The sequence below is a fragment of the Asterias rubens genome, chromosome 8 (assembly GCF_902459465.1).
Source record: "Asterias rubens chromosome 8, eAstRub1.3, whole genome shotgun sequence".
NCBI lineage: Eukaryota > Metazoa > Echinodermata > Asteroidea > Forcipulatida > Asteriidae > Asterias > Asterias rubens.
Window position 1 is genome coordinate 3,485,692 of NC_047069.1, and position 17,552 is coordinate 3,503,243.

Genomic DNA, 17,552 nt, shown 5'->3' on the forward strand with positions numbered 1-17,552 from the left:
TTTTTTTTTTTTTTGGGGGGGGGGGGGGGGGTTTTCTTATTCTTCTCGCTGTCGATTGTCGGCAAGAAAAAGCATAGATGCGAAACTCGCATTAAGTTGAAACTTTGCACACAGGTAGACAATAACCAGTAGATGATACAAAAGTTGTTACGTCACGATGACGTCATCAGTAGACGAGATACACTAATTCAAAGTTTATTATTTCAAAAAATCATAACTTTTGATCCACATGAGGGATTTTTACAATCAATACATCATCGGAAAGGGCATTAAAAACTCTGTAAATGCCTCACAGACATGACCACATTTTGATTTTGTCTTCCGGCTCAAAAGAGAGGTTGAAAATTTCGAAATTCACATCTGAAAAACAACGTAAATCCCCCGTTGGTATGTGCATAAACATTACAATTAGGCATACACACAACGTGTAGTGTATTAGCCGTGCGGGAGAGTCACGCTCCAGTGATCATCCATAGAGCGCGAAAAAGCTTCATGTAGAATAGTCTTCGTTCAAGGCGTTTAACCTTTTGACCATGTCTTCTGGTTCAAATCGAATTTATTGTACATTATCTACGACCGTACTGCGTTGATAACACCGGTTCCCGTCCGATCACTGAAGTTATGCAAAATCGGGCCTGGTCAGTATTTGGATCGGAGACCAATTGGCGACCAAATTTTGTACTTTTTTTTTTCTTTTTTTTTTTTTTTCTTCTCCTATAAATAGCTTCGTTTTTGGTCCATTTTCAAGGCGTTTTCAAGTAACATTTCTTTTCCGGTTAAGTTAGTCTTTTCTTCAGTCGTCATTATGCATAAGGCTCCAAACACAAAAGCTATTTAGACAATCTATACATCATATGAAAGGGCATTAAGTATGTAGTCTGTTTTCAAGGCGTTTTCAACAAACATTTCCCTTCCGGTTAGTTAGTCTCTTCTCCAGTCGTCATCATGCATAAGTTCCTATGCCCTCAACCACAAAAGCTATTTTGACAATCTACATCATATGAAAGGGCTTTACGTACGTAGTCTGTTTTCAAGGCGTTTTCAACAAACATTTCCCTTCCGGTTAGTTAGTCTCTTCTCCAGTCGTCATTATTCATCAGTTCACATTTCCTCGACCACAAAAGCTATTTTGACAATCTATACATCATATGAAAGGGCCTCACGTACTTCACAAAAATGGGTATGTTGGTGACCTTCTCTTGACCTTTTGACCTTTTTAAACCGGAAGTGCTGGTAAAATGCTTTGAAAAGGCATTATTTAAAGGCTTTTAGGTTGAAATGTACACTTTTTGATGCTTTACCATAAAATTATTTCACATCGAGAAAACTGTTTGGTTTTGATTTCTTTGCAATTTGACGAGCTATCAACAACACTTTTTTCATTGATTCAAACACTGACCCAACATTAGCCGAACATCTAGTGTTTGTTTCTACAAACACTATATCTAGTTAATATTTTATTATTATTAAGAGTCAGTTCAGGTAAATAACTGACTTAACTTGCTCACGGTCAAAAAATGAATTTTTTTTATACTTTGTGGGTGGAAGGGCCTTGGGGTGCAAGTAAACAAAATTGCATTTTCAATTCCATATATAGCCCGTTGCCATGGTTACAGCTCATTTTGTTTTTTGGCCCTTTTAGGCCGATTTTGGGGTCTGAAAAACTGGTTTTTAGCTCATTTTTACAACTCCACCCCACCAAAATGCAAAATTATTTCAAAAAACCTTGTATATCACTACAAAGTATCATCCTTGGCCTTCCTTGCTTTAAATATCACCCTTGTGCCATTTTTGCATCGTTTATTACAGTATGTTTTTAGAACTTGCAAAATCGCCATTTTTACCCTATTTTTGGACCCCAACATGTCAACTTGCCAGGGGTCTCAGAAAATTTTCCTTTCGGCTGTGGTTAGGGCCAACATTGGTATTCTCATATCTGGTGAGAAAAACTTGGGCAATTGTATCCTGTTGTGACAGTACTGCCTCAAAACTAGACTTTTTTCCCAAAAATGTGAAAAATGCCTTTTTAAGGGTTATTTCACGAAATATTGACATATGTGTCCATATTTAAAAAGAAAGGAGTATTTTTCTAATCCTTTGTGGATGGTAGGGACTTGGGTCCAGATAAACAAAATTAACATTTCAAACCATAATATAACACGTTGCCATGGTAACAGTTCGGTTGTATTAGGCCACTTTAGGCCGATTTGGGGGTCTGAAAAACTGTTTTTTAGTTAATATTTACAACTCCACCCCACCAAAAAACAGAAACATTTCATAAAACCTTTGCCATCACTACAAATTATCATCATTGGCTTTACTTGAGACAACAAATGATTGCTATAAATTTCACCCTTTTTTTAGAAGGTGCATTAGAGTATGTTTTTAGAACTTGCAAAATCAACATTTTTACCATATTTTTTCCCTCAAAATTTCATTTTTTTCAGGAGAATATTTTCCTTTCGGTTTTAAATAGGGCCAAAATTTGTCTTTTTATTTCTGGAAAGAAAAACTTGGGCAACTGTATCCTGATGTAACAGTGCTGTCTCAAAAGTAGACCCTTTTCCCCAAAAACATGGAGAAATGTATTTTGAAATATTTGCTTCATTTTGAATTTATAACAGAAAGAAGTAATAATTCCATCAATCTGGCAGCTTTTCATATGAGCACTCTGTAGGCTTAGTGCATTACCCAACATTGATCAGGACTTGTTGATGACCTAAATCTTAGAATTTGCCCCACATTGGCCCCGCCCCAATCATATTTCTTGACATTGCATAAAACAAAGTTTTGTGAACAGCGCCTCTTTTTTGAAAGTCTTATTTTTTAAATCCCCTTGCACATCAAGAAAGTTTGTGCTGTCTTAATTTTTATTGGTTCTCAGAATATTTCCCTTTTGGTTGTGATTGGGCTATCATTATGGTTTGCTGGGGCGAAACACTTTGGTTGGTGTTGTGACACTTCTGCATCAAACATGGTAATTTTTTCTAAAACAAGAAAAATGCATTTTAGTTTGAATTGATAAAACACAAAAACGTGCATGATCGTTAAACCCTGTTTCCATGCTCTTTAAAGTAACAAGTACAACGGTGTTTTTTTTTTAGCCACAACCATGCTTTGCCACTGAGAGCTCTTGTTTCGTCATGACTTCTTTACCTAATTGGACAGGGCCCAATTTCATGGCTCTGCCTTACCGTAAGCACAAAATGATGTGCTTACGGCAAGCGTATTTCACGGGTTAGCGGGGAATTTTGCCTTTTGCGCGTGCATACTTCAAGTTACTAGGCATTTTACGCTTACAAGGCTAGCGCACAAATTCGGCGCTTGCACGCAAGCGGGGAATCGCAATTGTAAGCGCAGACTTCGGGGGTAAGCAGAGCCATGAAATTGGGCCCAGGTATGATTCACATTGCAAGAAGAGAAGTAGTGCGATGAGCATTCTTTACAAGTTGTCTATACATGGCCTTATAACAGTCTCCTTGGTCCCCTGCCTGCTACCAAACTAAACATTTTCATCCCCATCAGAACAAAGAGGCTCTAAAATTGTACTGTTGCAAGCAATAACAGAGTTGGTTACGTGATAAACAATTCAGCAGGTAATGTTTGACAATGTTTGTGGTTGATCGTTCTCGGACATAAAAATATACCAAATATGAATTATGAAGATAGCGAATGGAAAAAATAATCAAACAAGGATGAATAAACTTTTGTCACTGCAATTGCATCTTACTAATTTAGGTTGAGCAGGTGCAAGTATTTACAACTTCTTTCAATGTTGTTTCATTAAATGAACACGTTGCCTTGGATCGGTCGAGTTGGTCTTTGAAAAGCGTTTGTAACTGTTTATTACAAAATGCATATGATTAGAAAGATATTTTAAAAGTAGAAAAAAATGATCCACACAAGTATGCATTTTATAACAAACGGTTACAAACGCATTTCAAAGACCAACTTGACCGATGCCAGGCAACGTGTTCCGTTTAAATGATCTCTTACGCTCATCTTGCAAGTCGTTAGTATCATTGTTTTTAATAAGATCTTGGCAAACTTTTTCCAACACTTTTAAGCGGAGGCTTTTTAATTTCCCACATTTGTGTTGGACATGATTGGATGCTCCAAACCATCTGCAGCACAGAAACTATATTGTTCATGATCTCTATCTCTGTGAAAAGTTTTACATTTGGTAGCAGGCAGGGACCAAGGAGAGTAGGCCCTGTATTAAAGACAACTTGTAAAGAATGCTCATCGCACTCTGCTTGCAATGGGAATCATACCTGTACAATAGGTAAAGTAGCCAAATCAAGAACTCTCAGTGGCAAAGCATTGGTTATGGCTTGGTTGGATACCATTATGTTTAAATAAAAACTTTGTACTCAATACTAAAAGGGCATGGAAACAGTGCCAGATTTTTACAAGCATGCATTGTTTTTAAAATAAATTACTATACTTGAGGCAGGTAGTGTCACAACAGGATACAATAAACCTAAGTGTTTCTCCCCAGAAGACATACAAAACACCAATAATCGCCCCAATTACAACCGAAAGGGAACACTTTAAAAAAAAAAGAGCCGCTATTCACAAAACATTGTTTTATGCAATGTCAAGGAATATGATTGGGGTTGGGCCACCAAATTCTAAAATTTATGTCATCAATAGTTCCTGATCAATGTTGGGTAATCCACTAAGCCTACAGAGTGCTTAGGAAGAGCTGCAAGATTGATAGAATTATTACTTTTTAATGTTATAAATTCAATATGAAGAAAAACAATTCAAAATGCATTTTTCTGTTTTGGGAAAAAAGTATATTTTTGAGACAGTACTGTTACATCAGGATATATTTGCCCAAGTTTTTCTTACCAGAAATAAAAAGATCAATTTTGGCCCTAATCAAAACTGAAAGGAAAATATTCTGAGACCCCTGAAAAAATGAAATTTTGAGGGCAAAAAATATGGTAAAAAAGTTGATTTTGCAAGTTCGAAAAACATACTCTAATGCGCGTTCTGAAAATTTATAGCAATCATTTTTTGACTCAAGTAAATCCAAGGATAATACTTTGTAGTGATTCAAACGGTTTTATGAAATATTTGTGTTTTTTTTGGTGGGGGTGGAGTTGTAAATATTAACTAAAAAACAGTTTTTCAGACCCCCAAATCGGCCTAAACACAAAGAACTGTTACCATGTCAACGTATTATACAATGATTTGAAATGTAAATTTTGTTTATTTGGACCCCTAATCCCTACCATCCACAAAGTATAAGAAAAATATTCCTTTTTTTCACCGTGGACACGTATGTCAATATTATTTGAAAAGACCCTTAAAAAGCGTTTTTTTTTTTTCACGTTTTGGGGAAAAAAGTCTAGTTTTGAGGCAGGTCTGTCACAACAGGATACAATTGCCCAAGTTTTTCTCACCAGATATGAAAAGAACAATGTTGGCTCTAACCACAGCCGAAAGGACAATTTTCTGAGACCCCTGGCAAATTGACATTTTGGAGTCCAAAAAATGGCGATTATGCAAGTTCTAAAAACATACTGTAATAAACGATGCAAAAATAGCACAAGGGTGATATTTAAAGCAATAATTTTTTTTCTGAAGGAAGGTCAAGGATGATACTTTGTAGTGATATACAAGTTTTTTTTTAATAGTTTGCATTTTGGTGGGGTGGAGTTGTAAAAATGAGCTAAAAACCAGTTTTTCAGACCCCAAAATCGGCCTAAAATGGCCAAAAAACAAAATCAGCTGTAACCATGGCAACGGCCTATATATGGAATTGAAAATGCAATTTTGTTTACTTGCCACCCAAGGCCCTTCCACCTACAAATTTTTTGACCATGAGCAAGTATGTAAATTATTAACCTGAACTGACTCTTAAGTATTATTCATACAGGGTAGCCCCATCAGTGTTAAAACACTGTTCTCCCAGGGAAAAAAGCAAAACACAGAACAAGAGAGAAACAAATATTTTTTCTAGAACAACCCCCACAAAAGCAACAACAGCACTCTATACCACGAGGAACAAAAGCAGAGAAAAACAAGGGGAAAAATATCGCCAATTAGAAGCAAAAAAATAAATCACTGACTTCGTAAACAGGAGTACCTAGCCCTGGCAGCCTTATACTTTCGTTTTGTACTACAGTGACGTCCTGGACATCAAGGTACATTTCTGGGGCGGAAAATTTTCACAGCTTCATAACTCAAATCTTACCTGCAAGAAAGCACCAATTTCAACAGATTCACATTCCATGGCAGCATATGTTTTTCTGCGGCGGGTTTTGGTCGTAAGGTATTCTTCACAAATCCGTCATTTTCATGAAATAATGCAGCTCCCAAAGTCAAGGAATTCCCATTTTTGTTCGTACTCTCACAGTCTGCCGTGTGTACGCAAGACGCAAAAATTTTGAATTGTGTTGCGTGTTAACGCTATGCAGTCAAGATACAGTGACCAAGAATTCATGCGTCTAAGCTTGCATCATGCGTCTTGCACGCGAATGTATACGCGTACACACGACAACAGACAAAACTGTGAAAAACAACCAAAAACGGGAATTTTTTAGCGTTGGAAGCTGCATTATTTCACGAAAATGACGGATTTGTGGGGAAAATATGAGGACTAAAACCCACCGCAGAAAAATGTATGCCGCCATGGAATGTGAATCTGTTGAAATTAGTGGCTCGTTGCAGGTAAGATTTGAGTTATGAAGCTTTGGAATTTTTCCCCCTCAGAAATGGGCCTTAATAGTAAGGACTCTGTATCTGTGTACAGAGAAAGAGTCCTATATAGGGCTAGGGAATACCTAGAAGTGAATGAAGTCAAGGTTGGCTCATTACGCAATCACTCACGCAAACCGTTCCACAAAAGGGAACCTTCTTTTGCTTCTTTTGCCTTCTCAGTCCTCACTTTAGGCACACACAACCCATTACTCTGCATTTCTGTTGGAATAAATATGCCTTGTAGCCGTACGGGAAAATAAGTCTTGCTGATAAATGGGTGAGTAACCATTGATGGCATTGTGAACTAATTTGATTTTTTTTAATTAAGACCCATCTTAATTTTGAAAATACAACATTAGTAGGGGTCCGAGTGTCAGCTTGCAGTATAAAGCATCTCATTTTGTTTTACTGTTTGATAAGATCAGCCCCGATACTTCACGACGACAACCAATTGCCCTTTAAAAACCCAATTTTTTGCAGCATTGTTTGCCGTGCCCTTTTCTTATCATTGCCGCCTTGCCCTTCCTCACAATTTTTTTAAAATTCAACGATGTCCAAGTTCAAAAATAAGCCAAAAAGTCCCGATGTCTGTGCGAAGAAATAGAACCCAATTTCACGCACGGAATGCACAATAGCAGATTTCAGGCCTGCTAGTATACATATATTGACTGCTTCGAGTGCTATGGTTAAAACTATGACTCCAGAGATGCCAAGTTCAGAGGCCAGCTATGGGTGAGATTTTTCGAAGCCTACCCTAAATACAGTCTAAAAACTGTACTATTAAGTTAGAGACCTGAATGCTACAATTGACAGACGACGCAAATACAGATTGCAAAATGTTTTACTGTGCTGCATGTAGTGTCATGTAATCCGAAATGGTTACAGACTATTAATTTATCATCCCCGTACACGCAACGGACATCTGGGTACTGCACGCCATGTGATAGTCTTCGGACTAGCGCACGGCAAACCGATGCACTATCACACGGCCGTCGTCTAGTAAAATTAAGACATGTCATGTGACGTGCTCTAAACCAATGAAAAGGCAGAATATTGGTAAGGGGTGTTATAATCACTGTTCTTTGCATGCGACAAAAAAGTTCAAAAAACATTGAGCGCTAAAGGGTGTTTCAGAACAATGCGATAGCGTGAGATTAAACGCCCTCTATAGGTAAAATTAGCGAACCAGCAACAAAATTGCATGCTTAGTACATGTAATGTACATCATGTACAGCAAAGTCGTCGCGCACCGCATGCTTTCATTCTGTCAACATTGTGTCAAAATGGACCAGTTACTTGGGAATTTTAGTGTTTCTGCAAAAAACCACACAACGTGCATCCAAAAAGTAGGATTCCGTATAAACAAAAATATTATTTATTGTGTATTGTAAGATTTGTTCTTTATTTTGTTTATTTTGTTGAGTAAGATGAATGCTTTCTTTTTCAGTGGGTTAGTTAGTGCATGAACATTGGGTATATGAAGCAATCGATTGAAATGAAAAATTGGAAGAGCTATTTTTTACTGGCAACCCGGAGTTGTGTGATTTTTTTCAAATTGCCGTCGTGCCCTTCGCAACTTTTCATGATTGCCTTGATTTATGCCCTTTGAAATTTTTCAAAATTGCCTTGGTGCCCTATATTTTTACACAAAGTCAAGGCAAAACTGCCTTGCCCCTTAAAAGCTGAAGTATCAGGGCTGTAAGATTATCATACAATATAAGTTAATGACAAAATTACGTTGATACAATACAGCCCCATAATTGCCATCGAGGCACGCAGGGGAAACAAGGGCTGTAACGAGGGTGTTATTACCCCTATCGAGTACACACGCCTTGTAGCGAGCGAGTGAAAAGGGGCTCGTTAGGACCATCTTTTCGAGAGGAGGTCTTCGTGTTGCTGAAGCAGATCAAAAGCCCTCGTTACACACAGAGCAAAGATTAAGCCACGCGAGGCACACAGGCTGCTTCTGTAAGGGATGATCTCAGAAAAAAACACTTGGACAGATGGACATGATAATAAAGAATGCAACCAGAAATTCAAGCCGCCCGCTTCCATTGGTGTCGGTGTCGTCATGAATTTCATTCATAATGGAGAAGTTACACTCTTGGGGGAATGATGTTGCAAAGTTGTTAAACCATGGGAAGGGATAAGAAATAAAAGACTAAAACTCTTCATCTAGAAACTTGTAAAGTCAGAGTCTGACAATATTTAGTTGATTTGTTTTTTCTTTTTTTCTCTCGCATGTATCAAAAATATTCCACGCCTGACTCTTTCAAAATTAAATAAACCCATGATTGTGGTTTTGTGTGGTGTTGAAGTTGTTCTGTTGTCCAAAAATACCCACAGATTTCTAGAGTTTGTCCCTGCAGTCTGGCTGACAGATTTTGTCGTCCAATGAAACTCCCATCTTCATACCTGCCAACATTCGAAACCCAGAAATAGGGACAAGCCTGGCCGGGGTCCAGGGGTCACCAAGGCGGGGTACTGTGAATGAGTGTTTTCTTCCAGGGGGCTCTGCATTGCAGGGGACAGTGCCCCATGGAAGCTAACACTAACAGAACTACACAGCTTCCAGAGTCATTTGGGGGCTAAACATTAACATAAAGTAAATTAACTTTGAATGTGGAACTACTCCATAAAAACAATACATTAGTTCATTATTATTTGATAACACAGCTTTTCACCACCTTTCTATTGGTGTAGACCTTTGTATGTGGATTGTTTTGCTTGTTTTAGGAGGGCTGGACTGTATTTTGTGTCGAAGCAAGTTTCCCTCTTTGGCAGTTTTTAGGTGGGCGACTATATCGCCCCGTCCACCGTGAGCAATACTCACATCGGTTCTACATATGCCACAGAAAGCGTGATGCCTACTTTCTGTTGAGCTTTTAATGCACAAGAAATCTGTGGCGTAATTATCGTTAAAAACGCAGGATCTCTTCGATTTACTGCCACTCATTTTGAAAATCAACTTACGGTTTTAACAAAATGGCGACCGCAACACCCTTCGTACCACGACGTCGTCGCCGACGAAGCAAATACATGTGCATAACGTATTATGTATGTACACACGCACACACTCAAACACCGCATGTATTGGCTTGACACAATAAACTTGGTACAAGTCCTCTCCACGAATCTCTCTACGCGTACAATCTTGTTGCACGGACTAAACGGACACTTTTTGAGGGAGCGCATGTTTCAACAAGTCTATGATACAACTAAACTCTTCATCAGTCGTTTACAACATTTGTTTTTATTGATATACACACACACACGCACACACCACATGCTTGACAAATGATTTAATAAACTTGATACAAGTCCTCCACACGAATCTCCTTCTACACGTGCGTACTTGTTCACTCACACGGCTACTTTGGGATGAAATGCACGTTCGCTCAGCAAGTCTAAAATACATCTAGTCTTGTTCTCAGCCGTTCATCACCAATTTTCTTACTTTTTAATAATAAAATCGTGAAATCTGAGAAACCGGGACAGTCCCGATTTTAGGCGTCTTTGAAACTCAGAAACCGGGACTGTCCCGGGAAAATCGGGACAGTTGGCAGGTATGCATCTTCTTTTAAAACTGCCGTATGAGACGTTGTAGTAATGGAAAACATTTTTCATGGTAGCCAAAGATTGTTCAAACTACGTCTGTTTAATAAAGTGCCGTTCAATATTTGTTTTCGAATAATGATAAGGATGTCCGACCCACCTGTTGAACTTAAATTCCCATTTTGACATTGGAGTATTGGAAATCAATCAAGAGTGTCCGCCCGTATGTTAAATAAATTGCCGTTTTGAGACGCTGGGAGTATTGGAGAAAACGAAAACATTTCTGAAATGTAAAAAATGTCCATCCCGTCTCTATCAAATTGCTGTTGTGTAACACTCGAGTAGGCCTATTGGGGGAAAAATGTTTAATTAATGGTAAGATTGTCCAAACTCCGGCTGTTTGATAAATTGTCGTTTTGTAACTTCGAGTATAGGAAAAGAATGCCCGGACGTTCGAGTATTGAAACAGGTTTTTTTTTAAATGGTAAGATTGTCCAAACTCTCTCTTTTGTAACATTCGAGTATTGGAAAACAAATTGTTTAAATGTAAGAATGTCCGAACGGTCTGTTTAATAAATTGCCATTTTGAGTCGTTTTATTTCTGGGGAAAAAAAATCGTTTTAAACGGCAAGATTGCCCAAACTCCGTCTGTTTAGTAAATTGCCGATTTGTAACGTTCCAGTATTGTAAAATATTATTGTTTAAATATTAAAAATGTCCGACCTGACTGTTAAATAAATTGCCGTAGTGAGACGTTCGAGTGTTAGAAGAAAAAAAATCGTTAAGAATGTCCGACCCGTCTAAATTGCCATTGTGTATCAGTTGGAGTATTGGGAAAAAATCATTAATTGGTAAGATTGTCCAAACTCCGTCTGTTGATAAGTTGCCGTTTTGTAACTTCGAGTCTTCGAAAACCTTTTAATTGAAAATTGTAAAGAATGTCCGGACCCGTTCGTTTAATAAATTGCTGTTTAGAGACGTTTGAGCATTGAAGAAAAAAACATTGTTATGGTAAATTGCCATTTTGTAACATTCGAGTACTGGAAAAAAATTGGTTACCGGTAAATATTAAGAATGTCCGACCCGTCTGTGTAATCAACTGCCTTGCCCCTTAAAAGCCGAAGTATCAGGGCTGTAAGATTATCATACAATATAAGTTAATGACAAAATTACGTTGATACATGCATGAGAGGCGTATCATGAGCCATCAAGCACACTGAAGCTCTGGTATTGCTGACCAGCAGAGTGTGTGTTTGAGTCCCGAAATTGACACACGTTTTTCCTTAGGCAGCACACTTAACCATTATTGCTTTGTCCTCCAAATGGGATTTAAAGGTCTCACTTGTTGTGTAATGCACTTAAAATAATTCAGTTCACCTATCTATAAGAGAAAATAATTGATTGACAAAAGTATTGACTACAAAGAAGATTAGTTTAATATGATTTGAATGAGGACAAAATCAATGGTGCAGTTCAAGGTGAAGACAGCTCTGCAAAAACACGACAGAAATATTGATATTTAGAAAGGATTGCGACCCACGATTTCTTACTGGCTGGCACCTTTCAGTCTGCTGATGACAAGTCAATGCAGCTTTAAATCTTATACCACTGAATACATACATGTTAAATAGATTCCTTTAACTTCAGGTTACTTCACTTACTTTTTTCGATCATCCCAATCATCAGGTTTGGAATCAGAAGGATCATCAATTTCTTCAGGTGGATTAACAGGAGGCCTGAAATAAAAAGGACCATATTTTATATACGCTTTTGATTCTTGCTTTTTAAAAATCCCTTCTAGCTTTAATGAACCGAACAAGGAAAATTAGCTTTTCTGCAAAGTGTCCTTCGTCTGATATGATTAAATATTTTCAAATACTGACAAGTTATGTTAAAAACCAAATCCTTATCGAGATTTCTGGATCACTGATGGATTTATCAAGGAGAGAAAGTGTAAAAGTAGATATTACTTTGCAACGATTTGCTAGATTTTGAACTATGAATAAATCGACAATCAAGTAAACAATGGTCAGCAAAAACTGTTTCCTTGATCATTCCAGAACGTTCATAAAACATGTATTTTCTATTGAGATAACAAAACATAAACAAATTAACGCTAGAAGAGTTAACTGTACTGTGAGTTAATGTATGACAAAGTTATTTAGCTGTTCCAGCAAGCACATGTTAGTGAGACCCAGGTCCCATGTAGTGGTGCAGTGAGGGATCTTGGCGTTAAACTAGACGGTCATCTATCTCTACACCAGCATCTGAACATAATATGTCGCAAAGTCTCGTTTGCACTCTATAGAATCGGCAAAGTGCGCCATATCCTTGACAAGAAAACAACAGAAATTTTGGTCCACTTATTTGTTAGCTCTCTGCTGGATAACGAATCCAGAATGCTGCCACTCATCTCCTATCCTGTTCAATGAAGGGCAATCACATCACTCCGGTTCTCACAGAATTACACTGGCTTAACATCCCTTTTATAATACGGTGCAAGCTCCTAATCACAACATTCAAAGCAATTCATGGAACATGCCCCAGCTACTTGTCTGACCTCATCATCCCATATAATGTACCAGCACGTCCACTCCGTTCTCAAATTAGATCCCTGTAGAGACATCTTTTGTTCTTTCCATTGTCCCTGTACTTAAATTTTCCCATAGACTTTGTAAAACAAAAATTGAAGCAAAGCACAAACATTTAAGCTCACGAGGTTAAATGTGTCTGGGTGTTAAAACCAATCCTAAACAATGAAATGTGTATTTTAAAAAAAACTTGCTCTTTTAATTTTATATAAAAATTTAAAAAATCCTGGACGATCTTCAAATTGCTCAAATCATTTCTCTGCACTATCGTAAAATTGCGCAAAATATTTGTACACGATCGGCAGATTGTGCACACCATTCCTGCACTATCGTCAAATTGCGCAAACTATTTCCTGATGCAATTGCACAAACTATTCCTGTACAACGATCGGCGAGTGCACAAACTTTTCTTGTAAGATTGTCCGATTGTGCAAACAATTTCAGCATCAACAAAACCACTGCGAAAAAGTACTCTTTGTACATGATTGCCCGATAGATTTGCATCCATTTTTTTTTTCTTATCCTGCTTTCCGCTCGGTCTTGCCAGTCCTCTGAAAGCAAGGTTTGTTAGACTTAGTTCCAAGTCTGCGATCATGCGGTTAGTCGTCCTAATATCAGATACATTCTTGCCTGAAACAGCGCCCTCTTTGAATAGCCACAATCTCAGACTTGAAAATAGTCTAAACGTTCATCGGCTAAAAATATAGTCAGGTTGCCTTGCCACACAGAGAAAAAATGCATGCAAAATTCTGTTTCAAAAAAGCGGACTTCGAGGTACCAGCCGCCGTGCATGTTTTTATGTGGTGAAAAGATTGAGGCCGCGTGGTGAAGTTTGGTTGTGTTGTGGTCGCTTCGTTCGGTGGCTGCGCTGGATGCTACGGTGTGGATTAATTGGTGGTGCGTTCAGGTTGCAGTGGTTCTTGGATTTTAAGGTGAAAAGGGCACTTCGGCCATTGGGAAAAAGGGCACGGCAAACTTGGCCGTAATGTTGGGTTATTTTCAAGGGGCTTCACGGCCACTTGAAAGGCAACGACGGCATTGGCCGTCGTGGCCGCCGTGAAATTCCAGCCCTGACTATGCGGTGCTAGGGTTAAAGGCTGTTGTGGTCGTCTCGGCAGCAAAGGCCTCCGAAGGTGAAAATACCAAACCATAGAACACTTGTCATCGTTACTGTAGGGACATAAAACATCAAGTGCATAGACTATCTAAGAAGCTCAGTGAGGATGTTTTCATCGGTCCTGATTGAACAAGGAAGGAAAGGGAAGAAGACAAGGCCTTAAGATTCGTACTAAGGGGTAAACAAGAGAATGGTGAAAGGAACCTAGTGATAAAACGGGGACAGATCATCAGCCTCGAAGGAGAAGCCCAAATCCCGAGAAACCCAGAACAAGGGGCAACAAACCAAGCTCAGATGACAAAGTTTTGGGATGCGCCCCCCTCAGCAAGAAAACAAGATGAATCAGACCACCATCCCAGAAGACTGCCCAGGCCTGGCCTCTTTAGGGGTTCGTTAAATACTTCCCAAGAGAACCCCCAACCAAGATTGCTCCGTGAAGCTTTGGCAAAGTTTGTACCCAAGATAACGAGAAACCCAGCAAGAAAAAGCCTCTGTGGTGGACCAGAAAAGTAGAGAAAGTGAGCAGGAGTAAAGCTTTCTATGCATATGTGAGGAGCGACATGAAAACAAGGGACACGTGGGTCCTCTGACTGACGACAATGGTGAAGTCATTACAGACGACGTGAGAACAGCTAAGGTGTTAAATGATTATTTCTCATCTGTGTTCACACTTAAACAATTACACAACAACCACAAGCCAAGAGTATGTTTGCCAGACCGATCGAAGATGTGCTTAGAGGTGTAGAGGTGACCGCGGAGAACGTTCTCAAAGTGCTTATGAAATTGATGCCCGGCAAGGCACCTGGAGTAGATGAAATTTATTCAGTGGTTTAAGGTTTTAAGGGAGGTGTCCGCAGAGATAGCTGAACCCCTCAGTCTGATTTACCAGAAGTCCTTTGAAGAAGGAGTGGTTCAATTAGACTGGAGGAGAGCAAACGTCACCCCCATCTTCAAGAAGGGCAAACGTAGTGTAGCAGCAAATTACAGACCTATTAGCTTAACCTCACAGGTCAGCAAGGTGAACGAAACCATCGTGAGAGACATCATCATGGAACATCTGACAGCACACAGACTGATAAGTGATTCAAAGCCAGGTTTTTAAAAGGTCGTTCTTGCTTGACAAATTTATGAACTCTCCTGTAGCAAGTAACAAAGACCGTAGATGATGGCCACCGTGTTGACACGGTATACCTCGACTTTAGCAAAGCCTTCGACAAGTACCGCATCAGAGGTTACTGATGAAACTTAGATCACATGGGATAGGGGAACCAACTACTGCTTGGATTGAGGCATGGCTGTCAGACAGACAACAGAGGGTGGTGGTGAACAGGGCCCAATTGGAGTGGTCAGGTATAATTAGTGGTGTCACCCTAGGTTCTGTCCTAGGCCTGATGTTATTCACCGTCTACATCAACGATATTAAAAAAATCTTGAGTTCGGTCCTGAAGTTTGCAGACGACACAAAGGTCTTCATAAAGTGACAACGCCGGTAGATGCTCGCATTCTTTAGGACGACCTTGATTGCCTGTACCAGTGGTCCAATGACTGGCAAGTGTTATTCAACACTGAGAAATGCAAGTTTCTCCACTTTAGGCATAGGAACATCAAGCACAACTACTACATTAGTGACAGTATAATTCAGACAGTAAGCAGACCTGCCAACCTTGTCATTTTTTAGCGCAGCGGCATAAACCAGAAGCCCAGTGCATTTTGGCATAATTCAGAAGCCCAACTACATGTACTGTTGTTGACTTTTTGTACTTGACTCCATCAATAAGAGAATAAAAGTGTGTCTACTAGTTCTTTCACGGCCGTTTAAAACCTTGCAGGGTCGAATTGCTGTGTGATAAAGGCCCTCGCCTTCCACTCGGGCCTTAATAAAGTAGATACACTTTTATACACTTTTATTCCCATTCATAAATATCTTTTTGGTTAAAAGGCGTAATAAAGTAAGAAACTCTGTAAAACTTATCCATTTCCGAGTGCTTGAGCTCTGTATGTTTCTGTTACCTCCATGGTATGTACAGTACATGTTACATGTACATGTACGACGTCCGTACACGTGTGTTGCATGCCTATTTCCGACATTTTCCGGTTCCATTTGTGCGCATGCGCGTACAGTCTTGGTGCAACACGCTGGTTTTCCTTTCACACACAGCGGGGCCAACTCACCGACAGCGCCTGCATTGCCTGTAATAAGAAACGTCTTGCATCAAGACTAGCGCGGATTATCCGTTCACAACTGATTATAAACACTGGTCTTTATCAAAGGTTTAAACACCCCCACATGACGCGCTCTCCACCAATAGGAATGCGAAACTGTCTGAGGTATTTATGAATGTGACGTTTACAGTCTGAAAATTAAAAATAAATAAATAACCAGTTGACTGTTAGCACTGTTTAGGTTCATATACGTAGATCATAGATGCCAAACTCTAGGGGCAAAAAGTTGTAAAATCTTTTATTTTATTTTATATATATATATAACCAAAAAATTAGCCAGGGGTTTCCCAACGGGCGGTGAGCCAAGTTTGACAGATTTCTATTCCAATAACATATATTAATTTAAAATACAAGCACTGTTGAAGAATGTTCCTAAATTGTTATTTATAAATACCTCAGACAGTTTTGCTATTCCTATTAGTGGAGAGCGCATCACGTGGGTGTGTATAAACCTTTGTTTATGACCAGTAAAAAATGTTGAAACATGGGTGTGACACGCGAGCTTGCACCTGTGTATATAAGACAGTTTCTTCATTCCTATTGATCGAGAGCAACGGCCAGGACAGTTGTGCCACATCACGCGATACTAAGCTTGGGCGATATTGCTTTCATTATCCCACGATACATCGTCAAAAAAGTATCGAGATATTCGATTAAATCGCGATTTATAGGCCTTTTTGAAGTCTAAAATGTTGACATATTATGCCCAACTTTAATAATTCTAAAAGCTAAACCAATCAAGGTATGGATCTGTGAGGTGTACTGTCAACCCATGGTGTTATAGCTCTATGAGCTACACACACATAAAGTGTCTTTTAAAGTGTCTTCTACTGCGCATGACTGTTCTTACATGTGTGTTTATCCTGCCCATTTCATTCTAGCTAACCAATAAGAATCCATAATGCACATGGGGCGACTTCTCATTCACAAAATGAGTTGTGGATGGGTTGTGGTTTGTGAGAACAAAATTGTGACCCGCTCTACTGAAATAAGGAATGTCTAGTGAATTTCACATTTGCATTTTTCATAATAATCCAAACAAGCAAATCTTAATATTTTAAATGAAATAAAAATCAAGACCATACGACCTTCCTGTCTGAAATAATGTGGAATTTTTGACGACCTTGACGCTTAATTTTACGACCCGTTTTGGAAAACACAAACTCCAGAAAAATTAATTTGAAAAAACGCGACGTCTCACACACTCATTAAAATAATATTAATATTTGTTTACAATATTAAATGAAAACATCAATTTTTATCCCCCCGTAGTCAGGCAAACAAAATTACCAAAATGAACAAACAACTCAACGAGAAGTTAGATTATAATGTGTAGACAATTTCAACAATAA

At 38.8% G+C, this 17,552-nt stretch overlaps 1 protein-coding gene across 2 annotated transcripts in view; it reads right to left on the reverse strand.

The window, feature by feature from the left end:
* The window catches only part of LOC117293677 (calnexin-like), an 82,225-nt gene that overhangs the window by 34,126 nt on the left and 30,547 nt on the right, over positions 1 to 17,552 (reverse strand). For both annotated transcript variants that reach the window (XM_033776077.1, XM_033776078.1), the window contains exon 10: positions 11,931 to 12,005. In XM_033776077.1, coding sequence (XP_033631968.1) covers positions 11,931 to 12,005 — 75 coding nt within the window. The remainder of the gene's footprint in view (positions 1 to 11,930; positions 12,006 to 17,552) is intronic.